The 25,833-nt window shown below is 40.8% G+C and overlaps 1 protein-coding gene across 1 annotated transcript in view; it reads left to right on the forward strand.

The window, feature by feature from the left end:
* LOC122558334 (transmembrane protease serine 9-like) overlaps positions 1-25,833 on the forward strand; it is an 80,923-nt gene that overhangs the window by 2,425 nt on the left and 52,665 nt on the right. Inside the window, exons 2-6 of the mRNA XM_043706789.1 lie at positions 1,631-1,774; positions 9,299-9,367; positions 11,562-11,724; positions 16,594-16,859; positions 19,224-19,360. Of these exons, the coding sequence (XP_043562724.1) occupies positions 1,672-1,774; positions 9,299-9,367; positions 11,562-11,724; positions 16,594-16,859; positions 19,224-19,360 (738 nt within the window). The 5' untranslated portion in view covers positions 1,631-1,671. The remainder of the gene's footprint in view (positions 1-1,630; positions 1,775-9,298; positions 9,368-11,561; positions 11,725-16,593; positions 16,860-19,223; positions 19,361-25,833) is intronic.

Genomic DNA, 25,833 nt, shown 5'->3' on the forward strand with positions numbered 1-25,833 from the left:
CCCCCCCTTCTAAACTCCTGATTATCAAAGTCCTCCCTGACCTGACTATTCTCACCTAAAAATGCCCCCTGAACTTCCAACAAACCCCTTGACATGGCTTGATTAGATTGCACCAGTCAACTCTACCATAGAATTTCTGATCAAAATTGCAATGATAATTTATTGATCACCCTGTATTACACCAAGGCACCCTTTACAAAGCTTTGTGGCATCTCTCCTTTGCTGTAACTTTCATGACTGGAACTAAATTCTAAAATGATATCAACTTTCATTGGGACCAAGCTGTCTCCAGCACTCATTTTTATTTCAGCTCCTGGCCCTGACAACCATTATGTTTATTACTGGGAAAATTAATTTTAAATGTACATTATGTTCAGTGTCAGCCGGGTATGAGTAGCAGCCTGTCTCCTCTGAGTCACACATGTAAGACAGATTTTGCAATCAAAGGATTCATTTTTCAACCTGGAATACAATTTTATTTTGTGGTATTTCAGACTGAAACCTGTTTGAGGCGGAGGTTCAGAATTGTGGAATGTGTGCAAAAATGGTGAAACTTGCGATTAATTGAAACTACCTTGGTCATGTTTATTCCAACAGGTTTCTACGTTAACTTTATCAATGTAATCTGATTTCCCTTAATTTGTCTTGACCATTCGTAATCCATACAGTTCCAACTTTTAGGAAAGATTGAAACATTGACTGTCTGTGTGGAGTTTGCACATTCTCCTCGTGTCTGCATGGGTTTCCACCGGGTGCTCCGGTTTCCTCCCACAGTCCAAAGATGTGCAGGTCAGGTGAATTGGCCATGCTAAATTGCCCGTAGTGTTAGGTGCATTAGTCAGAGGGAAATGGGTCTGGGTGGGTTCCTCTTCGGAGGGTCAGTGTGGACTGGTTGGGCCAAAGGGCCTGTTTTCACACTGTAGGGAATCTAATCTAATCTAATCTTAAAATTCTGCCCACCTCACTGCTCTACAGGAAGTTTGACATACACTTTCCCAAGAATATGGAAGTCATGATATTTGACTAATTAAATTGACTTGTCCCTCAGGCAAATGAGTCTTTATTTTCCTAATTTACACTATGAAGAATTGTAATGTAACTTTTTTTTTGTTTATTTGTCTACTTTTGTACCTAATCTATTTTAGTATCTAAGATGTGTAACTTGGTACTTTGTACCTAAGATAGTGCCATGTATGATGACATTATAAACTTTTCACTGTACTTCTATGCTTGAGTACACATGACAATAAAATCTAATTCAAATGTAGTCTTAGACTTCTGTGGATGTGGCAGGCCCCGAAGCATTCTACACCCAGTGAAGTATTTTTGTAGTCACTGTTGTAATATAAACAGTAAGTTTGTATACACAGAAAAATCCCAGAAACTGCTGTGAAATAAATGACCAGATGGTTTGGTCTAGATGTTTAGTTTGAAACCACCGAAGAGGAAAACAAGACCTGCTTCACTTTTGTAGATTTTGGCCTATTCCCATCAAACAGACTGCTCCACAAAATATAAAGATAAGCGTTAATGCATGACAATTGTAAAATTTGGGAACAGAACATATTCTGATAATTTTCCGAATATTGTATTTATAGATCATCACATATCCCTTCTTATTTCTTCACAGGGAAGGTGAGAAGTATAAGAATTTAAAATTTACTCTGGAAAATGAAATTTTCAAAAGGATTACTGTTAGTGTCTGCAATCGTGGGCCTTATTCTGATTCTTTTGACATCAGCAGCTATTATTCTAGCAAAACTTCTGACAGAAGGTAAGAGGAAAATATGTTTGCTTCATGCTTTAGACTTGAAGGGACTTGAAATTAAAGGTCAATCATGAAGGGAATGAAATGTGTTTGGGTTCAGTAAAATCTGACATTTACATGGTGCTTTCAATTGAGTAAAATTTCCTGATGTGATCTGCAGTGTATAGTTTGACAAAAAGTGACCGTGAACCCAAAAAGGAGATATTAGGATGGATGGCTAGAGACTTGGTTAGCAAAACACTTAGTAAGAAAGAGAGCGAGTTAGAAAGGTTTATGGAGGAGATCCAGACAGTTGAAGACACAGATAACTATGCTGCAGTAAAAGCAGTAGGGTTGCACAAGAGATCGAATTTGGAGGAACACGAAGCTCTTGGAGAGTTATAAATCTGGAGAAAGTGTGGCACTTGAACCTGAAAGCAAAAGGAGATATTTGAACAGTAAAATTGGGATTTTTAAATTTGTGATTTTGTTTGATGAGAATATTTTGTTCCAGCAAGCACAGGGGTGGTTGATCATTTGGATTTTTTAGTGGGTTAAATAAGGACAGAATTTATCTGTTCAAGTTTCTGGACGATGAGATGCTCACCTGAGGATCTTTGGAACAGTTTATTTTGGAGGTAACAAAAGAAGAGATAAAGATTTCAGAGAAGGTAAGTTGAAGGTAGGATAAACAAGATTAATATTACATCTTTAGAATTAGGCATTCTCTGTGATGGAGAGAACGTGGGTCAAAAGTTCAGCTCAGGGTCAACTATGACATCAAGGTCATCAAATTAGATATATAACTAAATTACACTGCTTTCAATATAATTTTAACATTATATCATTCTGAATCAAACTGCTCCATTGAATGATTTTATTAAGTGGACATGTAATGGTAATTTTCCCAATAACCAATAATGCTATTCCATCATCTCTGTTGGAGAAGATAATTTCACTAAACAAGGGAACCAAAACTGCACACATTATTCGAGATCACTAATGTCCTGTGAAGCATTACATCCTTGTTTTCATTTTCAATTTTTCTAATAAAGCATAGCATTCCATCAGGAGAAAGTGAGGTCTGCAGATGCTGGAGATGAGAGCTGAAAATGTGTTGCTGGAACAGCGCAGCAGGTCAGACAGCATCCAGGGAACAGGAGAATCGACGATTCGGGCATAAGCTCTTCAGGAATCAGGAAGGGCTTATGCCCGAAACGTCGATTCTCCTGTTCCCTGGATGCTGTCTGATCTGCTGCGCTTTTCCAGCAACACATTTCCATCTCTGATCTCCAGCATCTGCAGACCTCACTTTCTCCTATTGACTTTTAGTGGCTTGTGTACAAGAACACAAAGAATTCTGTATTACAGAACCCTACAGTCATTCCCAATTTACATAATGTTCTGCTTTTTCTTATTTTCTCTGTCTAAATGAACAATTCCATATTTTTCCACACTACAGTCCATCTGCCAGATCTTTGTCCACTTACTCAACCTATCTACATTGGTCTGCAACCTCCTTATGTCATCTTCATAACCTATCTTTGTCTCAACTGAAAATTTCATGGCCATGCCTTTGCTCCCCTTATCTCAGTCATTGTCTCAAATTGTGAAAGGTTGAGACTCCTCAGGACCCCACTCATCACTGCTGCTAATCAATAAAAGATCCATTAATATATACTCTGTTTTCTATCAATCAGCCATCTTTAGATTAGATTCCCTACAGTGTGGAAACAGGCCCTTCGGCCCAACCAGTCCACACCGACCCTCCGAAGAGTAACCCACCCAGACACATTTCCCTAATGCACCTAACACTATGGGCAATTTCGCATGGCCAATTCACCTGACCTGCACATATTTGGACTGTGGGAGGAAACCGGAGCACCCGGAGGAAACCCATGCAGACACGGGAAGAACGTACAAACTCCACACAGACAGTTGCCCGAGGCTGGAATCGAACCTGGGACCCTGGTGCTGTGAGGCAGCAGTGCTAACCACTGAGCCACCATGCCGCTCTTCAGACCTCTCAGATCATTGAACGGTAATGAGAAAGTTTCCTTGAAGAGCAAATTCTTGAACTCAAGTTGGCTGTCTGCATGTGTTCGAAAAGGCCCTTCTTTCCTGAAGAGATTGCACTTTGTGTCAAGTTGAGAATGGAGAAAGAAGGTTCAATGACCCCAAATGTCATAAAAGGTGACCTTTATCGTCTCAAGTTGATGTCAGCCATCTTCCATGATGAAAATTCAAAGTCCTCCAGATGTTGATATGGGACAGCTATCTGGTTCAGCAGTAAGTTGCTGCTCATTGGAAGTAATTTTATCTCTTGCAGTATTCTGGATTTCCAAGCAAGACAAAGTTCTTTTTTGACCCTGTCCCCAGTTTGTAGAAATTGGTTTAACTCCCATAGGAGTTGTGAGCAGCTCATCTTCATTTTGTGCAATTATTTGCAATCCGTTATGCTGAAGTACTTGTACATTTGTGACATTGATTAGATTGGCTGTTTCCATTTGCCCTTTGATTTTGCTGTATTGGTGCACTCGATATTTTCTATCCTCAGTCATGTCACTGGAGCTTTGCAGCTTTTCTTTTAGAATTAGCTCTGCCACTAATACTAATAAGTCTATTTTGGAAGACAAGGAATGATAATGTTCCTCATGAACTTGTCATTTATTGAATTTAAATCTGCTACAACAATATGTCCTGCATACTGCTTTGCTTGTCTGAACAACTTCGGGTAACTATTCTTCAATGAATTCAAATGGCTTGTTGAAGTATTGCTCATTGTTTTTGTCAGTATTTGGTTTTGCTCACTAACTTTGCTGATTTCTATCATCAGGAGGCTCTTCCATGATGATAGAAATGGCAAACATTTCAACCAGTCCTGTATAAACACAGATTCCCTTCCTCTTGAGCTGATTCCCTTATGACAAAATGGGTTGTACATTCATATTCTTCCTTTCTGAGCTCCACTATGTCTAGGAAACCCCGTGGAATCTTCTACAGGCTGTCCCTTAACTTGCTGAATGATAACAGTTTGATCCTGGACGAGTTAATTTCTGACTGTCTTCTCAATGAATAGATTTGGCACATATTGTTCTTCACAATGGAAAAGGGCAATGCGGATATAGACATCAGGGTGGAAGGCTGTGAAATATTAGAAGAAATTAAGGACAGAGCAGGTTTTAGCTTTAAAAATGGATTAATCGTCAGGCCTGGATGCGATGTATCCCAGCCTGCTAAGAGGCAAAGGGTCCTGTCAATAATTTTCAAATCCCATTGAGCCACATGTGAGGCACTGGAGGACTGCTAACATTGCTCCATTATTTTGAAAAAGGGAGGAAAGGATAGACCACAAAATTATATACCAGTCAGTCAAACTTCAGTGGAGAGGAAGTCATCAGAAATCATTTTGAGGGACACAACTATATTTACACTTGGAGAGGCACACATTATTCAGAGATAGTCAGCAGTGATTTGTTAAGGGAAGGTAATTTTGGACAAATTTAAGTTAATTTGTTAAGAATGTCTGCAGGAATGTTAATGAGGGTAATGCATTTGATTAGTCAATGTGGACTTTAGTAAGGTTTTTGATAAAGTCTCTCATGCTAAACTGGTCAATAAAATAAGAGCCCATGAGAACATTTAAGCAGTACAGGGGGTTCCCGATTTACAAACCCCTCTTCGGGAGGGTTTAAACTAATTCAGCGGGGGATAGGAACCTAAATTGAAATTCCAGTTTCCAGGAGGTTGAGAGTAGTGAGGTGAGAAATGAGATTTCAAGGTCACACAAGTTCACCACCAAGCAGGAAGGTAGTTTGAAGTTTGTCTACTTCAACGCTAGGAGCATCTGGAATAAGGTGGGTGAAGTTGTAGCATGGGTTGTTACCTGGGACTTCGATGTTGTGACTATTTTGGAGACATGGATAGAGCAGGGACAGGAATGGTTGTTGCAGGTTCTGGGATTTAGATGTTTCAGTAAGAACAGAGAAGATGGTAAAAGAGGAAGAGGTGTGGCATTGTTAGTCAAGGACAGTATTACAGTGGCAGAAAGGATTTTTGAGGACTCATCTACTGACTAGTATGGGCTGAGGTTAGAAACAGGAAAGGCAAGGTCGCCCTGTTGGGAGTTTTCTATAGGCCTCCAAATAGTTCCAGAGAAGTACAGGAAAAGATAGCAAAGATGATTCTCAATAGGAGTGAGAGTAACAGGGTAGTTATTATGGGGACTTTAACTTTCCAAATATTAACCGGAAATACTATATTTGAGTACTTTACATGAGTCAGTTTTTGTCCAATGTGTGCAGGAGGGTTTCCTGACACAGTATGTAGACAGGGCAACAAGGAGTGAGGTCACATTGGATTTGGTACTGGCTAATGAACCTGGTCAGCTGTTAGATTTGGAGGGATTAGATTAGATTAGATTACTTAGTGTGGAAACAGGCCCTTCGGCCCAACAAGTCCACACTGACCCGCTGAAGCGCAACCGACCCATACCCCTACATTTACCCCTTACCTAACACTACGGGCAATTTAGCATGGCCAATTCACCTGACCTGCACATCTTTGGACTGTGAGAGGAAACCGGAGCACCTGGAGGAAACCCATCCAGACAAGGGGAGAACGTGCAAACTCCACACAGTCAGTCGCCTGAGGCGCAATTTAGCATGGCCAATTCACCTGACCTGCACATCTTTGGACTGTGAGAGGAAACCGGAGCACCCGGAGGAAACCCATCCAGACACGGGCAGAACGTGCAAACTCCACACAGTCAGTCGCCTGAGGCAGGTATTGAACCCGGGTCTCTGGCGCTGTGAGGCAGCAGTGCTAACCACTGTGCCACCGTGCCGCCCACGGAGGTGAGCACTTTGGTGATAGTGACCACAATTTGGTTATGTTTACTTTAGTGATGGAAAAGGATAGGTATATTCTGCAGGGCAAGAGTTATTGCTTGGAAGAAAGGCAATCATGACGTGATTAGGCAAGATTTAGGATGCATAGGATGGTGGAGGAAACTGCAGGTGATAGGTACATTTGAAATGTGGAGCTTATTCAAGGAACAGCTACTGCATGTCCTTGATAAATATGTACCTGTCAGGCAGGGAGAAAGTGGTCGAGTGAGGGAGCTGTGGTTTACGAAAGAAGTTGAATCTCTTGTCAAGAGGAAGAAGAAGGCTTATGTTAGGATGAGACATGAAGGCTCAATTATGGTGGTTGAGAATTACAAGTTAGCCAGGAAAGACCTAAAGAGAGAGTTAAGCAGAGTCATGAGGAGCCATGAGAAGTTGTTGGTGGATAGGATCAAGGAAAACCCTAAATACGGAGGCATGGGATTGAGGGTGATTTAGTGGTTTGGATCAGAAATTGGCTAGCTGAAAGAAGACAGAGGGTGATGGTTGATGGGAAATGCTCATCCTGGAGTTCAGTTACTAGTGGTACACTGCAAGGCCCTATTTTGGGGCCACTTCTGTTTGTCATTTTTATAAATGACCTGGATGAGGATGTAGAAGGATGGCTTAGTAAATTTGTGGATGACACAAAGGTTGGTGGGGTTGTGGATAGTGTTGAAGGATGTTGCAGGTTACAGAGAGACGTAGACAAGCTGCAGAGCTGGTCAGAGAGATGGCAAATGGAGTTTAATGCAGAAAAGTGTGAGGTGATTCACTTTGAAAGGAGCAAAAGGAATAAAGAGTACTGGACTAATGGTAAGATTCTTGGCAGTGTAGATAAACAGAGAGATCTGTATCCATGTACATTGATCCTTGAGAGTTGCCACACAGGTTGATAGGGTTGTTAAGAAAGCATACGGTGTGTTAGCTTTTATTGGTAAAGCAATTGAGTTTTGGAGCCACGAGGTCATGCTGCAGCTGTACAAAACTCTGGTGCAGCTCCACTCTGAGTACTGCATACATTTCTGATCACTGTATTATAGGAAGGATGTGAAAACTTTGGAAAGGGTTCAGAGGAGATCTACTAGGATGTTGCCTGGTATGGAGGGATGGTCTTATGAGGAAAGGCTGAGGGACTTGAGGCTGTTTTCGTTAAAGAAGGTTGTGAGGTGACTTAATTGAGACATACAAGATAATCAGAAGGTTAGATAGGGTGGACAGTGACAACCTTTTTCCTTGGATGATGATGTCTAGCATGAAGGGGCCATAGCTTTAAATTGAGGGGTGATAGATATAGGACAGATGTCAAAGGTAGTTTCTTTACTCAAAGTGCAGTAAGGGTGTGGAACACACTACCTGCAACAGTAGTAGACTCGCCAAATTTAAGGGCATTTAAATGGTTATCGAATAAACATATAGATGAAAATGGAATAGTGTAGGATAGATAGGCTTCAGATTGGGTTCCACAGGTCGGCACAACATCGAGGGCCGAAGGACCTATACTGTGCTGTTATGTTCTATGACTTACGAATAGTCATACTTATGAACAGGATCCCATGTTGGGATGTACAGAGGAACCTCGATTACCCGGCATTTGCTTATCCGAATATCGGATTATCTGGCAAGATCACAAGGTTCCGATGTTTGGCTAAGCTATGCTATTCGACATTTGATAATCCAGAATTCAATTAACCAAACAAAATACTCCCCACCCGAATCCTTCGAATAGTTGAGGTTCCTCTGTAATTTTAAAGATCCAACATACAATTGTATCCTGTACTTACAACTGGCTATTTTATATTGTTCCGTCATGTGTTCTGACTTGCATACAAATCGAATTGCAACTGGACTCAGACAGGGACCCTTTTCACCACCTGGGATTGCCATATTTAGATATTCAATTGTGTTGCCATTGCCTCCAGGATAGAGGTCAAGAACTGGAAAATGGGATTAGTGCAGTCGGATCTTTGTTGGATAGTGCAGAGACAATGGACCATGTGGCCTCCTGCTGAGCTGTAACTGTCTATGAACTTGGTTTTTCTAGTGATATTTGCTGTCACCTATCCCCTTTTGAAATCCAGAGTTATTCTTCCACCCAAGACTGTATGACACCATGAGATTGGGTGGAACCTAGTGCAGTCTCCAACATTTATCCTTCCGAAGTGATTAACTATAACAACATTTTGTTCTCCTTCTGATAGTCCAGACAAGTTTAATCTGTGAAATTATTATTCATCTATTGCAGGTTTTATCTTGCAGCTGGTTTGTCTGATTCCGACACTGGCAAATCAATAAACCACAATTCTAAATGCACGAAAAGCTTAAACACAGAGAAAATACTTGCTGTCTCCCAGTTGAGACATAGGAATTTGGCAGACATGGTGATGATGTTTCCAAAACACTGTGCTTCTGACTTAGCGATAAGCTTTCTTACTCTTCTAGAATTCAAGGTTAAAGATGCACCATCTTCGGTCATCACTCCCTGTTCTGCTATTTTTGCTACACATCAAAATCAACTTGCAGTGAGATATTTTGGGACAATCTCTGTTGAAGTGCAAGTTATTTTATTTATTTAAAGAAAAATAACACTCCTTTGCTCTGGTTATTAATTGTTGCCAGTGCAATTACAACAACCTTGCTCCATTACAATCTCTGTAATTTTCAGGTGATTTAAAAAAGGAAACTTCAGAGTACCTGCATCATGGGTCAACAAACCAGACTTTGATAAATGGAAGTAAGTTGAAACTTTTCATAACATTTTTATTTATAGCAGAATATGAGTGATTCATCATCTTTGTGCTGACTGTATTAATTCCTGGCCAAACAAGTGCTTAGTACAGTTTTATCAATACACTCTTGCTTCTGTTCTCTATGCCCCTACTTATAAAGTATAGATGCTTTATTAACCATTTTCTCAACATCCTTTGCTATGTTCAATGATTTGTGCATACAAGCTGTCAAGTCTCTCTACTGTTGTGCCTTGTTTAGAGTTATATACACTGCCTAACCTTGTTATTCTGGCCAAAATATACCACATCCCACTTCTCTTTAATAAATTTCACTTCCTGCCTGTTCCTTATTCCATTATCCTATCCACACCTTTTTTGATTTTAATCTCTACCCTCCTCCTCACTATTCACAATACTTCCTCCTGAAGAAGGGCCTGTGCCCGAAACGTCGAATCTCCTGTTCCCTGGATGCTGCCTGACCTGCTGTGCTGTTCCAGCAATAAAGTTTCAACTTTGATCTCCAGCATCTGCAGACCTCACTTTCTCATGACTTGGCCAACTTCATATCTACGCTGCTTCAAGCTCTCTTATATACTTCAGCTTGTTGCTGACAAACCTGTAATGTGATACCTTATTTGAAAGTTCAAGTACAGCCCATTGACATAGGGCTCTCATCAACCATTTCTGTTACCTCACCCAAAACCTCAGTCAAATTAGTTAAAATTTCCCTTAACACAGCCAGACTGACTTTCTATAATTCATTTATTTTTGTCCAAGTGACTGATGATTTTGCCACAGATTATCATTTCCAAAAGTTTTTCCACCACCAAATATAACCTGCTTGGACTTATCCCTTCACTGCTTTGTTGACCAAGGTATAATACTTTCAATTTCCCAATTCTCTGGGACCATTTCAGAATGTAAGGAGGAATAAACAATAATGGTCCATGCCCCTGTGATTACATCTGGCCAGGTCTTGGTGACTTACCTTGTCACCTTTCCTGGTAGCTTTCTAATGTCCCTCTTTTTTTATATATATCAGTTTTTAGTCCAGCAGTTTTTCAGATATCTATTTCACTTGGACCTGGTGGTAACATCATCTTCCTCGATAAAAGCAGATGCAAAGTTCTCATTTTAATACATCACTATGGACTTCTTTTATGAAAGTCTTTTTATTCCCCAGGTTAGCTATATTCCTCTCTTTAACCACCATTTTCTGTGTACATAGATATTTAGATTCCATTTTATATTATTTGCCAGTCACTTCTCATGCTTTTCCCTTCCTTAGATTGTTTTATTTCCACTTTAAATTTTTTAGATTCACCTGCATCTCATTGTCAACATGATGTCTATTGTGTGTACTCTTTCTACTATGTTTTACTCTCCCTCTTTCATTGGCAAGTGAGATCTGGCTCTGCTTGTCCTTCCTTCTGTCCCTCCCACCAACCCATCTCCTATTTAAAAATGGCCCATCGTTCCACTACAATTTTGCCTGCTAAGCTTTGATTCCAAATTATCTGAACCAGATATGCTCTCATCCCATGGAAATCGGCCCCCTTATTTTAAGATTGCAATAAGTCAGGGCAATGGTAGGCCATTTGGCCCCTCATATCTGCCTTGCCCTTCAATTAAAGAATGGCTGACCTGAGCATGGCTGTCTCTCAACTTTCTTGCTGAACTCGGATAACAGGACTCCCCAGAAATTGAATATATTCAATGATCCAGCTCTGTGGGGAAGACTATTCCAAAGATTATCCATTCTCTGAGGAATGAAATTCCTCCTTAATCTTTTATCTTCAATGGGAAACCTCTTATTCTTAAACTTTTGTCTCAAAGTTCTAGCCTACCCCCATGAGGGGAGACATTTTCTCAGCATCTACCTGTCAAAAGTTTTCCATGTTTCAATAAGAACATCTCTCATTGTTTAGAGTGTAAAAATTAGTAAAGCCAAACTTGCTCAATCTTTTTTTCACTAGACAACCCCAAATCCCAGGAAGCTTGAAGTTTTCCATAAGTCTCCCTCTTTAAGTAATGCGACTCAAACATAGATGGCTTGGTTGCTTCTTTATCCTTTATCAAAGCTAACCTAAACCTTATGGTACAAGGGTTGCGTTCATTTGATATTTTGGAATATGAATGCTTACATAAAATCCTCCAAATATACATGTCACTCTCTAAACATTTCTGTATGTTACACAGCTTGTGGCTCCAGACCTGCATTCTCCAGTAGGATTGTTGGTGGGACAAACTCTGTGAATGGTGAATGGCCTTGGCAGGTTAGCCTTCAAATCGGATCACACGTCTGTGGTGCCTCTATCATCTCTGACAGATGGCTCATCTCTGCAGCTCACTGTTTTCAGAAGTAATTATTAAGATTGTCTTTGTCTTTGATACATGCCAAATGTAAAAAGGACACATTTTCTCGTAAGGCTGGAACTTAGTCTTAATGCTGAAGAAATTCTCGTTGCATTATACCATAATTTTATAGACTATTGGGGAGGCAATGGGCTAGTGGTATTATCGCTGGGCAATTAATCCAGAGACCCAAGTTTAGGAACCTGGGTTTGAATCCTGCCATGGATGATGGCATTTGAATTCAACACAGATCTGGGATTAGGAGTCTAATGATTAAACAAATCCATTGTCAATTGTCAGAAAATCCATCTAATGTCCTTTAGAGAAGGAATCTGCCATCCTTATCTGGTCTAACTTACGTGTGACTCCAGACCCACAGCAATGTGGTATACTCTTAACTGCCCTCTGGGCAATTAGGCATGGGCAATACATGCTGGCCTAGCTAGTGATGACCTCTTCCCATGAATGCATAAAAATAAATTGTTGGTAAAACTGTGTACAAATGAAATAATTTGTACTGCTGCCATGCCAATTCTGTCAACGCCCAGTTATAGATGAATATTTAATCAGAAAACTCCGCTGTAGTACTCCCAGGTCAATGTGCTGATTTGCTGTTTTTGGTGGGAGTCATCAACTATATAGTTGAAGTGAACTGAGACAATGGTTTAGTCAGATTTGGGAAAATACATTTCCACTGGTTTTCTGTTGCGGTCAGGCTGTTTAGCTTTGAGCATGTGGCAATATTAACTAAAACTTCAGCTACTACATAACTAACCAGTGCTTTCATAAGATTGTTGATATACTGATAAATTAGAAAATTAGCTTTATGACCCATTCATCCAAAGTACCCCTCAACTCATTCATTTAAATTTTCAAGTATCTGACTCCCATGTGATCTTGACTAAGAATATAACTTTTAAGATTAGAAGCATGTCATGGAAATTTTGATAGTAAATTCATAAGATCATAAAGTGTGGTACAGGTAGTTCTCCTATAACACAGTGGTTGTGTTCTTGTGCAACCCCGCATTATAGAAAAATCGCACTTTAGAAACAGCGCTTAAAGTATTGGCAACGTAATCGCATTACATTACGCATTCTAAAAGTTCGCCCTTTAGAAACACTGTCCCCAATTCATCAATCGTTTTACAGCAAATTCATGTTAATGAAACATTCATTACAGCAGAACGACCTGCATACAAAAAGTCTCCTATATTATTTTATTGTCCTAATATTCAAATCAAATAATTGAATGCTTGCTAACATATCAGCAGAGTTCTTAGCCTCAGACTAGACATTCCCGCTTTTCTCTCAATCCAGATGTTTAGAATTATTAAATATTAAAGTATAAAAAAAGGCCATTCCTCCCTGCTGTCATTAGCAGGTGACTTTTGCAGCAATCCTAATATAATTGCAGTGTCTTCCATTCTACTATTCTTCTTTTTCAAATATTTATTGAAAATTGAACCTTTAGTTAATAGCCAAAAGAATTATACAGTAAGATATTACATTTTAAGACATTTACTGTGCCAAAAGACACAGACATTTGGTTAAGTCTATCTCTGGAGGCTATTCATACTTTGCAGAACAGTTAGTTCCCTTTTTACTTTTAGTCCAATCAAAAGAAAACATACTTCATAGATAAACTTTACACTCAGCTTTAAATAGACATTGGCTTCTCCTTGAACCAGTCCAAAATGATTCTTAACTCACAATGGTTTATTTTTGTTTGCTTCCATCTCACCCTGGTAGCTTTGATACCAGAATTATCCTTCCTAGTGAGACTGTTCCTAATGATCCTTCCTCAGCACGAGCTAGGGGTATCTTCCAGCCTCACTTATTGCCAAATAAATTTGGTCTTTTCAACCTATATCTGAATTGCACATATTCCAGAATGGTACACCTTTGGGAGCTTGGTCTCTGGCTGTTCTTTCTCATCCTAGTTCGTGGTAGACTAACTCATCCATCCGTGATGTTTGGTGATATTATAGTAAAGCCTACAAAGCAAACTTTACAATGGCTCCCTTTCCTGCCTTTCCCATGGTAATGTCAATCACATTGGTTTTGTATCCAAGTATAGATGCTAACTAACTGTTCTTTAGTTCCCAATTGTTGGCAATACTTCCTTGAGATAATTGGTGACCCATTTTCTCCACCAGTAACACAGCTGCCTTCACTATTGTCTACATGAATGAATATTTTGCACCTTCTCAGTAAAACAATCTAGGCTTCAGTAAATCTTTAATAGTCTCATCACCTCGACAGGCATGCTTCAGCATAGGTTACAGCATAGGTAACCTAAGTATAAAGACAGTCCTTTTGCTTTTAAACCTCATAATGGTAATACAACAGCAAAGCATTCCATTCATCAGCCATGCAGTGGGTTACTCCTGTTCCTATAAATTCACTCCTTTAGACTCACACTGGCCACATTAAATTAATGAACTCTTAATCGGACGATGATTCTTTCCTATTCATTAGATTAGATTAGATTAGATTCCCTACAGTGTGGAAACAGGCCCTTTGGCCCAACAAATCCATACCGACCCTCCAAAGAGTAACCCATCCCCCTCTGAATAATGCACCTAACACTATGGGTAATTTAGCATGGCCAATTCACCCGACCTGCACATCTTTGGACTGTGGGAGGAAACCAGAACACCTGGAGGAAACCTACGCAGACATGGGGAGAATGTGCAAACTCCACACAGACTGGAATTGAACCTGGGACCTTGGTGCTGCGAGGCAGCGGTGCTAACCACTGAGCCATCGTGCCGCCCCCATCAAAATCTTTTATCATTAAATCTCCTGGTCCCCTTCTTTGCTCAAGTGAAGAGCGGTCCAATGTGTCAAGTCTCCTCCTAGCTTTCCATCCCTGGCCTTTTAGATTCTTAGACTTTTTTTTCTAGAGTGGACTCTGAATGGGCACATTCCAGTATGTGTGGCATAACCAATATTTTACGTAAGTTTATCATGATTATTTCAGTCCTGTACCCAATGTCTGTCCCAAGGTGCCATTGGTTGTGGTGAGAGACGTATGCAACTTCGGAAAATACCATTATCTGTCTGCGCCCACATTATCATATTTAAATCCCAAGCCTCTTTGTTCATCCACACCCTTCATAGAGTTCCTACAGTGTTGAAACAGGCCCTTCAGCCCTACACATCCACACCAAACCTCCGAAGAATGACCCACCCAGACCCATTCTCCTACCCTATCACTCTGCGTTTACCCCTGACTAATGCACCTAACTTACACATCCCTGAACACTACAGGCAATTTAGCATGGCCAATTCACCTAACCTGCACATCTTTGGATTGTGGGAGGAAACCGGAGCATCTGGAGGAAACCTAAGCAGACACCGGGAGAATATGCAAACTCCATACAGCCAGATGCTCTAGGCTGGCATTGAACCCAGGTCCCTGGTGCTGTGAGGCAGCAGTGCTAACCACTAAGTCACCATGCCACCCTTCTTTTCATTTAGTCTGGGCAATATTCCATTCCTTGTTCTCATTGTGTTATGTCACACTTAACAAAAATCAATTGCATCTTCTATCTATTTCACAAATCCTGTTTTCAAGAAACCATTTACCATCCTCCCTCCTGCTTGCCAAAGCACTTGCTTTTCGTTTTCTCCCTATGCAGATGCTAACCTTGTTCTTCTAGGTGGCAGAGGCCTCAGGTTTAGAAGTTGCTGTCAAGGAGCCTTAGTGAGTTGCTGGGCAGCTGAAGCCTGGTTTCGAGGTGAGACTGAATGGATAGGTGAAAGTAATGTGGCCAGGGAGGCAATTGTAAGACTAGAGAACATGACAGATGTAGAAGATGTACAGCTAAGCCATGACTTAAATGCAAGGCTGAAAAATTAAATTGAGGGAGGAAAGATTTTAAAAGTTGTAAAACTGCAAGGCTGGTTGAAACCAGAAGACAGGTGAGAGGAAAGTGGTAAAACAATTCAATCCTGAAAATGTGAGGTATACCTTTTTGGTGAGAGCAAACAATGTGAGAGAATAAACAATAAATAGTCTATTGTTCATAAAGGAAAGGTTAAATAAGCTGGAGTTGTTTCCTTTAGAAAAGAAGAGGTTGAGAGGGGATTTAATTAAGGTATATAATATTATAACACCTAAATAACATGAAGGACATAATCTCAGTAACAGGTAAGTCAATAATCAGGAACATAGATTTAAAGTAATTGTTAGAAGAATTAGAGGTGTGTACAGGATAATTACCTCAAGAAATATAATGATCCAGAATTCACTGCCTGAAAGGCTAGAAGAAGCAAAAACACTCATCACATTTCAAAAAAAAAATCACGATTGTTATGGACCAAGATCTGGAAAATAGGATGAGGCTGAATAATTATTTTTGGTTAGCACATTCAACAATGGGTTGAATGGTTTCCTTTCTTGGGTAAAATGTCTATTTCCATAACGGTTAGGGTTGCACTCTTGAAAGGATATCAGAAGATTTTTAACTGTATTTTTCAAAAGAAAATTGCATGTAAATCTGGAAATAGATACATGTTTATGGGGAAACTGGGGATTGTTCTTTTAAATGAGCTGAAGGACCTCCTATGCTATCAAATTCTGTAATTCTCAGGAGCCAATATAGAACAGTTGGCATGTATGTAACATAGAAGTGGGGGTATGCTGGAGTAATGGAGTGTGGTCCTAACAAAGGGCTGAATGAGAGTTTCGGCAACAAATGGTTTCAGTAGGATAAGAAGTGCACAATTTTGTGGAGACTGTAACAGCAGACTCTGTGATGGCGAAGACATGGAGTCACAAAATAAGCTCAGTATTAAACAAGAATTATAGATTTAACCTAAATGTTTTAAGAATGATTGAAATTATGTTTATTCATGTTTGCTTAAAGAGCATTCGCCAACCCTTCAAACTGGAAAGCTTACATGGGATCAATCTTTGTTCGGCGTGGTATATCGAGACCCATCAGTAGAATCCACATCCATCCTAACTATAGCATTCCAATGAACTTTAACAATGACATTGCACTACTGGAGCTTTCTTCTCCTCTCATCTTCAATAAGTTCATCCAGCCAATTTGTCTCCCATCGAGTAGTGAAGTCATCTCTGCTGGTCGAAAATGTACAATCACGGGATGGGGAGCGCTTGCTTTTCAAGGTTAGATTTTGGCATTATTCCAATTTTAATTGAATGATTTGTCTTCCCTGCAATGTCAATAAAACTGTCATTTTCCATTTTAATGTTTATTTCTTTAAGTATATTGAATGTCAGATACTCATCCTGATGATGGTTTTTTGTGTATCCATTATCCATGTTAATTTTACCAGTTTTCAGTCTATGATGATGCGTGTGGTCAATTGACTAACGTTTTTTCAGGATACTGGCACCACACTAACATATGAATTAGGAGCAGGAGTAGACTATGCAACCCCTCAAGCCTGCTCCAATATTCTCATCCATATTTTCTTCCATATTCTCATCAACTTCAGATAATCCTTAAACTCCTTGCTTATCAAGATCCTATCTATACCTTTAAAAATTCACTTCCACCATCTCTTGAGGCTGCTTTCAATGCAAAAGTGTGATGTATCTACTGGAGAAAGTACTCCAATATATCTTAATAATTTTAGAATGCTTGAGAATTTAATTATCAATGTAATGATTGCTTATATTTAAGGACAGAGCCTTATAATCAAATAACTGAATTAAAATATATTTAGTTTATCACACAGCATCTAATTATGTCATTTTGAGTTAGCAAGATGCTTTGGATTTATTTGATGCTGACTCACTTGATATGTTTCACATATTGTTTGGGATTTTTGAAGACAATTACTGTTAAACTGGATTTATTTCTAGCAACTCAAGAGTAGGAATTTCTGAGGTGCACTATCAGCAGTAGCATAAATCATACACCAACACAATCTAAAACCTCATAGTTTGGTATAATCCCTCACTCTACCATTAACATCAAGTTAGGTTCAATGAAGAGTGAAGAAGGACATGTCAGGAGCAGCACTGGGCATACCTAAAAATGATGCATCAACCTCCAATGCTACGTGCATTAGCAGCAACTGATAGAGCTAAGCGACTCCACAACCAGTGCGACAGATCTAAGCTGTGTATTCCTTGCCCATCAAAATGTGAATGATGGTGGACAGTTAAACAACTCATTGGAGGAGGTAGATCCTCACTCATTTTTCATTTTCAATAATAAAAGGGGAGCCAGGCACCTCAGGGCAAAAGATAAATCTGAAGCATTCACAACAATCTTCATCCAGAAATGTCAAGTGGATGATCCATCTTGGCCCCTTCCTGAAGTCCTCAGCATCTCAAATGCCAGTCTTCAGCCAATTCAATTCATTCCACGTCATACCAAGAAATGGTTGTAGTCACTGGATGCTGTAAAGGCTCTGAGCCCTGACAATATTCCGGTAATAGTACTGAAGACTTGTGTTCTAGAGCATACTGCATACATTACCAATTTGTTCGAGCACAATGACAACACTGGCATCTACCCAACAAAAAACAGTACAAAGCAGACAATCCTCAGTGTAATGTCCTAGGCCCAACCATTTTTAGCTGCTTCATCAATGACCAACCCTCTGTCATCAGATCAGAAGAGTGAATGTTCATCAATGATTGCACAATGTTCAGTATCATTCATGATTTCTCAGGTACCAAAGCAGTTCATATTCAAATCAGCGAAGCCTGGAAAATATCCAGGTTTGAGCAAAAAAGTGGCAAGTAATATTTGTGCTACGCAAGTACCAGGCAATGACCATTCTCCAAAAAGAAGAGAATTGAACCATTGCCCCTTGACATTAATTGACATCATAATCACTGAAACTCCCACAATGAGCATAGTGAGGGCTAGCATTAACCAGAAACTGAACAGGACTACCACACACATACAGTGGGTGCATGAGCAGGTCAGAGGCTAGGAATCCTGCAGAAAGCAAGACAGGTCCTGGGTCCTGACAATCTGTTCATCATCTACAAAGCACAAATCAGGAGTCAAAGCACCTCGCTCGATTGACACCGCATCCATAAATATTCACACCACCACCACTGACGGTAGCAGCAAGGTGTACCATTTACAAGATGCACTGCAGAAATTCACCAAGACTCCTTATTTAGCGCCATCCAAACCCACAACTACTACCACCTAGAAGGATGTATACATAGGATCTCCACCACTCACATGTTCTTCTCCAAATGATTGTCCATCCTGACTAGGGAATATATCACAGTTCATTCAGCTGGATTGAAATCCTGGAACTTCATTTTTAATGGCATTGTGGGTCTACTTGAAGTACATGAACTGCAGTAGTTTAAGAAGGCAGCTCAGTTCCACCTCCTGAAGGGCAACTAGGGATTTGCAATATATGCTGCTTCAGCCAGTGACAGCCACATCCCATGAATGAGTTAAAACAAGTGCCACACTGGAATGTCAGACTTGACTTTTCTGTTCAAATTCAGAAATTAATGAAGAGCTAATTAATTATCTTTTTCCTCCAGGCCCACCTGCAAACATCCTTCAAAAAGCAGAAGTGAAAATTATCAACGACAAACGATGCAAACGTACCTTTGGAAACCAAATTAGTGATAGGATGCTGTGTGCTGGTATCTTAGCAGGAGGAGTTGATGCTTGTCAGGTAACCTTTTCACTTTTTTAGATTAGATTAGATTCCCTACAGCTTCCTGGCTGCCCCCTGGTTTGCACTCTCAACACCCGCTGCTGAACTGCTTTTGCTCCATGATTGGTAGAAAGTTATTACTGTTCCCAAAATGTTAATGGAAAGTGTTTACTAGTCAGCCAGTAGAAGTCTTGCCTTTCACATAGACAAATTAAACAGAAGGTTAATTTATTCATATTTTGTTGAGATATTAGTTTTATGTTTTGAAGAAAAGGTATTAAGTCATGCTCATGTAAATGTACTACAATGGGCAATATTTTTATTCATGAACTAACATTCAACAAGTCGATTTATTGTTGTAAACTACAGGTCGCAAGTAGCTTCAAACTAAATCTGGATAATGGTCACACCAAGGAATAAGCACTCTCTCCCTTTATAGATTGTAAATGCTGCAACAGTTCCATTTCAGGGTAACTTCTAATACTTCTGAAAATATAGGGAGCAATATTAAATTACTTTTATAGTGGGAGCAGATCCTTCTGTCATTTCAACAACTTTAAGGCGTAGAACTTAGAACTTACTTAGAACAGAATGCTGCTTGTTCTCACATCTCGCCGTCAACAACAATGAATTTCACTCATTCAATCCTTAAATCCATACAATTGGGCAAATTCACATATTCCATGATATTCTGATAGAGTCAATAAAGAACTATTACAGATACCAGTTATTGCTCTTGTATTTTCTTTTATGCTTCAAACACAAATTTACTAATTGCTCAAATAAGAGTGGTAAACTACTGACAGTACCAAAATCAGAAATTGCTGGAAAAACTCAGCAGATTTGGCAGTATCTGTGGAAAGAAAGTAGAGTTGACGTTTCAGGTTCACTGACCCCTCTTCAGAACTCCTACTGGCAGTCTCCAAGAGAACAGGCTTGGTTCTTGAGTCCGTTCACTAGTCAGTTTGTATGGAAGTTGCAACACAATGCAGGACATTATAAAATAACCATAAATAGATTAAACATTTAAACGTTGAATCTTTAAAATTAATATTAATACACCCCTGTATGGGACTGTGCTTCTAAGTTCAAGCGTTCATAAGTCAGATGTTTCTAAATCAGGGACGTCTGTATTTTGAAATCTTTTCCAAGTATATCTTGCTTTGTCAATTGATAGATTTGAACATCATATCCTGTATGATAATGTATGCAGACTATCAACATTCTTACTTAAAGATACACTGCAGCAACTATCATGTCATTATCAATTACAGGTCGTTCTGCTATAACTCATTTCGTTGATGCAAGTTCGCTGTAATGTGATTGACAAATTGGGGATACTGTAATGCAGTTATATTGCCAACACTTTAAATGCTGTTTCTAAAGCGCAATGTTGCTATAATGTGATGTTGCGCAAGAATGCAACTATCACGTTATAGAAGAACTACCTGTATTAAAGACAGTGGAACAAGTGAACATGTCCTATAAAGGACAAGTGATTACTGACTAGGTAGTGAAGATATCAATTTAAGATTGGCCATTAGATTACCTTTCTGGATTAGTGGTGCTGGAAGAGCACAGCAGTTCAGGCAGCATCCAAGGAGCAGCGAAATCGGCGTTTCGGGCAAAAGCCCTTCATCAGCTTCATCCTGATGAAGGGCTTTTGCCGGAAACGTTGATTTCGCTGCTCCTCGGATGCTGCCTGAACTGCTGTGCTCTTCCAGCACCACTAATCCAGAATCTGGTTTCCAGCATCTGCAGTCGTTTTTACGCATTAGATTACCTTTGACCATTCATTCCGATTCTCCAATTCTGCTGTGTCAGGAAGGAGTGGAGAGCTGGCTTCAGTCCAAAGTGATATGCTGAATGTTCCAGTTGAGAGCCACACCTCACTGGAAATTCCTGAATGAAGAAACAGTCATCAGCAGAGACTTCCTTCAACCACATACAAATTGGTACACAGCCAGGAATCTACTGAAACTATAGTCTTACAATAGCTGAAGATAAGATCTGGCATTTTTAAGTCAATGTTCACTTTTCATCCAAGCATTGATTTGTATGTAAGAAATTGAATACATCACGTAGTGAACATAAAGAGCTTGAGAGGAATGGATGACTTTGAATATATTGTTCCCACAACTCTCCTCCAGCTGAAAAAAAACCAGTAGGTTTTTTTTACATGCATGCTTGGAAAGTGTTGTAGACTAATTGAGAACAATTAGTCAAACACCCCAATATTATCATGTGGTTACCAGTTTGGTACAAGTTAAACTAAATAGATTGGATCTTTTCTCATTTAACAATTCCTATGTTTCTATTAATTTGCAACTATCTTAGGACAGTGTAAACAGATCTTGAGTGTCCTAAACTGGGATTTTTATACTATAAGGCAATTATCTTCCTGGTGGAACAGGCCAGTGACTAAGAAATGGAAGCTCAAATTGCTTGGATTTTGGGATGAAGATACCTGATACCTTTGTGTGAGTTATAGCAAGTTTTTTTTATGGAGGATTCTCACCATGGGACTTGTCACCATATCTTATCTAACTCACCTCATTAACTATTTACCCCACCCCTATGGCATCCTTCACATTCAATCGTATTCCTGTCTTCCCATGGCGCCATTCCCAGGGCAACTCACCACTGCTGAAGTAGCCTGGAAATGACCTGGTGCACATGCCATGTTTATAAGCTTTTGCATCCAGACAACTCCTGTCAGTCTGAAGCTATCCTGAATGATTCTGTGTTGCAGACTAGGGGGGAATTGGCGCCGCTTTTATGGACAAGGACCTGGGGGTCCTGCTGGATGGAGCGGTGCCAATGCACATGACCTCTTTCCCCCACTGCTGGCACAGGAGGTGAGAAAACCCAGACTACGCCAATCTGGATTGAGGTTGCCCCCCAGGTCAGTATAGTCTCAGCAGTCTGGCGGGATGCCCAGCCCTGTAGGAAAAAAGTCGATGATCTTTTCCATTTCACCAGTACAAGTGTCACCATCTCTTTCCCACTCCCTCACACTCTTTTTCTATCTCCTGCTACCAGACTCATCTTCCAACAAGGCTGATGCCATATCACTCGCAGTATTGATTGAGGTATCCTCCCTCACTTACTGTCACCCCCTACATCAATGACCCTGCATATACTCTCCACTGACTACTCATTCTCTCGGGACAACTCTCCTCTGTCACCCAATTTCTCTCCTTTAGTACCCACCTCCCCCTCATTCCAGGAGGAATGCAGCCCACAGTGGGCAGAAGGATTCAAGAAGGATAGCAGGTTACCCCGTATTTATTTCGTTCCACCTTTTGTAGAAGGCATCCTGACTCTGACCACACAAGTGGCTCGATGACTGACCATCTCCAGGCCCCCGGACCAGTATCAGAGGCTGCCTTTGACCACCCTCAGTGAAAGCTCTCCCCTGATCTTAACTTTGACTGAGGCTTCCTTCCTGTGTTCGTATGCAAATTGGCAAGGCAAGACTGAAGTAATACAAGCCTGATTGCCCCATTCAGCTAGAGCTAAGTGCACAAGGGCAAGGCCAAGGCAGGAATGGTGTGAGCATACAGGTAGGTTCAGAGTGAGTGAGCAAAGAGCCCGCAGATACGGCTTGGTCCAGTCCACGAGCTGGTGCATGCCCTGAGCTGCTGGTGTGCAACATGGAGGAACTTTCAAACAAACGGCAAACCAAAGTTGCCAAGCACTGCTCTGATTTCAACGTCAAGATGCCTTGACGTCTAGCTTTTTTTTAGCATGTCTGTTAAGATCGGGAGCTGAATCTTAGTGAGGTGAATTGTGACATTAATACAGCATTTGCCTTGCTATCATCGATCATAGAATCCCTACAGTGTGGAAAAAGGCCCTTCGGCCCAAAAAGTCCACACCGACCCTCTGAAGAGTATCCCACGCAAATCCATTCCCTTACCCTATTACTCTACATTTACCCCTACCTGTTGTGTCACTATTGTCTTACTTGACTATCAGGGCTGCACTCATTAGAGAGAAAAGTGACTGGAGGTGATTAAACCTGAGGACCACCAGACCTCAGGCAAGGGAAGAGAGGTTGAAAAGGAGAGTCCTTCATGGTAACCTCAAACTGGTGATGGGAATTGAACCCACACTGTTGGCATCACCCTGCTCTGTAAACCAATGACCCAGCCAACTGAGTTAAACTGATTCTAAACCCCTAATTAATACATCCCTGAACACTATGGGCAATTTTACATGGCCAATTCACCTAACCTGCACATCTTTGGATTGTGGGAGGAAACTGGAGTACCTGGAGGAAACACACACAGACACAGGGAGAATGTGCAAACTCCACACTGTCGCCCGAGCCTGGAAATGAGCCCAGGTCCTTGGCACTGTGATGCAGCAGTGCCAACCACTGAGCCACTGTGCCGCTCTCATAGAATCCCATACATTGAGATACCATCCCACTTAACTGGCAACTCCTCACTAGCTAGTGAGAAATCTGTTTCACTGCTCAGCAAAAGGCATAAAAGGTGCAGCAAGATGCTCTAGCAGTCGAGACTTCTAGTCTGATTCTGTCATACATCTTGCCATAGCTTACAAAACTCTGAGCACTACAGTATAAGATTCTGCCCATTGTTTTGGATAAACTGATATAGCCCCATCTACTGTCTTGTTCTGGAAATGCATGCCTGTTTGGGCACCAAAATTAAACATTTTTCATCCATGCACTTTGTTCAAAAAGCTAGATCCAGATCGTGTGCTTCAACTTTTACTGTTTTTCTTCTATCTTTTAGAACATAGAACATAGCGCAGTACAGCACAGGAACAGGCCCTTCAGCTCATGATGTTGCGCTGAACATGAAGCCAAATTAAACTAATCTCTTCTGCCTTGGTCCATATTCATCCGTTCCTTGCATATTCATGTGCTTATCTAAAAGTTCTTTAAATACTCCTATCGCATCTGCCTCCAGCACCACCATGGCAGCGCATTCCAGACTTGGTAGGGCAAATCAGGTAGGACTTATACACTCAATGGTGGGAACCTGAAGAGTGCTGCTGAACAAAGAGTCTTTGGAGTGCTAGTTCATAATTCTTTGAAAGTGAAGTTTCAGGTAGACAGGGTAGTGAAAAAAGGCATGTGGTACTGAGTATAGGAGTCGATGCACTGAGTATAGGAGTCGGGAGATCATGTTGCAGCTGTACAGGATATTGGTTAGACCACTTTAGGAATACTCCATTCAATTCTGGTCTTCCTGTCAGAGTAAAAATGTTGTTAAACTTGAAAAGGTGCAGAAACAAATGACAAGAATGCTATTATAGTTGAAGGGTTTGAACAAAAGGGAGAGACTTAATAGGCTGGGGCTATTTTTCTCTGGAGCATCATAGGCGAAGAGGTGACCTTATAGATGTTTATAAAATCATGAGGGGCATGGATAGGGTGAAGAGCTAAGGTATTTTCCAAGGGGTGGGAGAGTCCTGAACTAGAGGGGCATAGGTTTAAGGTGAGAGGGGAAAGATCTAAAAGGGTCCTAAGGGGCAATTTTTTTCACACAGGCTGGTACATGTATGGAATGAGCTACTGGGGAATTGGTGGAGGCCAGTATAATTACAGCATTTAAAAGGCATCTGGATGGGGTATAGGAATAGGAAGGGTTTTGAGAGATATGGGCCAAGTGCTGGCAAATGGGATTAGATTAATTTAGAATATCAGGTCGACATGGATGAGTTGGACCAAAGGGTCTGTTTCCATGATGTACATCCCTATGACTCTGTGTAATAAAAAAGATCTGCCCCTCACATCTCCTTTGAACTTGCCCCCTCTCACCTTAAATGTATGCCCCCTAGTTTTAGACATTTCAACTCCGGCAAACAGATTCTGACCGTCAACCCTATCAATGCATCTCATTATTTTATAGACTTCTTCCAAGTTTCTCCTCAACCTCTGCCACTCCTCATAGCTCATACCCTCTAATTCAGGTAGCATCCTGGTAAAATTCTTCTGTACCCTCTCCAAAGCCCCCACATGCTTCCTGTAATGTAGCAACCAGACTTGAACACAGTACTTTGTGTGGCCTAACCAATGTTTTGGCAGCATCCGAGGAGCAGTAAAATCGCATTTCGGGCAAAAGCCCTTCATCAGGAATACAGGCAGAGAGCCTGAAGGGTGGAGCGATAAATGAGAGGAGGGTGAGGGTGGGGAGAAAGTAGCATAGAGTACAATAGGTGAGTGGGGGAGGGGATGAACGTGATAGTTTAGGGGGGGTGGGGAGTGAATAGGTGGAAAAGAAGATAGGCAGGTAGGACAAGTCATGAGGACAGTGCTGAGCTGGAAGTTTGGAACTGGGGTGAGGTGGGGGAAGGGGAAATGATGAAACTGTTGATGTCCACATTGATGCCCTGGGGTTGAAGTGTTTCGAGGCGAAAGATGAGGCGTTCTTCCTCCAGGCGTCTGGTGGTGAGGGAGCAGTGGTGAAGGAGGCCCAGGACCTCTCTGTCCTCGGCAGAGTGGGAGGGAGAGT

The sequence above is a fragment of the Chiloscyllium plagiosum genome, chromosome 2, assembly GCF_004010195.1.
Source record: "Chiloscyllium plagiosum isolate BGI_BamShark_2017 chromosome 2, ASM401019v2, whole genome shotgun sequence".
Taxonomy (NCBI): Eukaryota; Metazoa; Chordata; class Chondrichthyes; order Orectolobiformes; family Hemiscylliidae; genus Chiloscyllium; species Chiloscyllium plagiosum.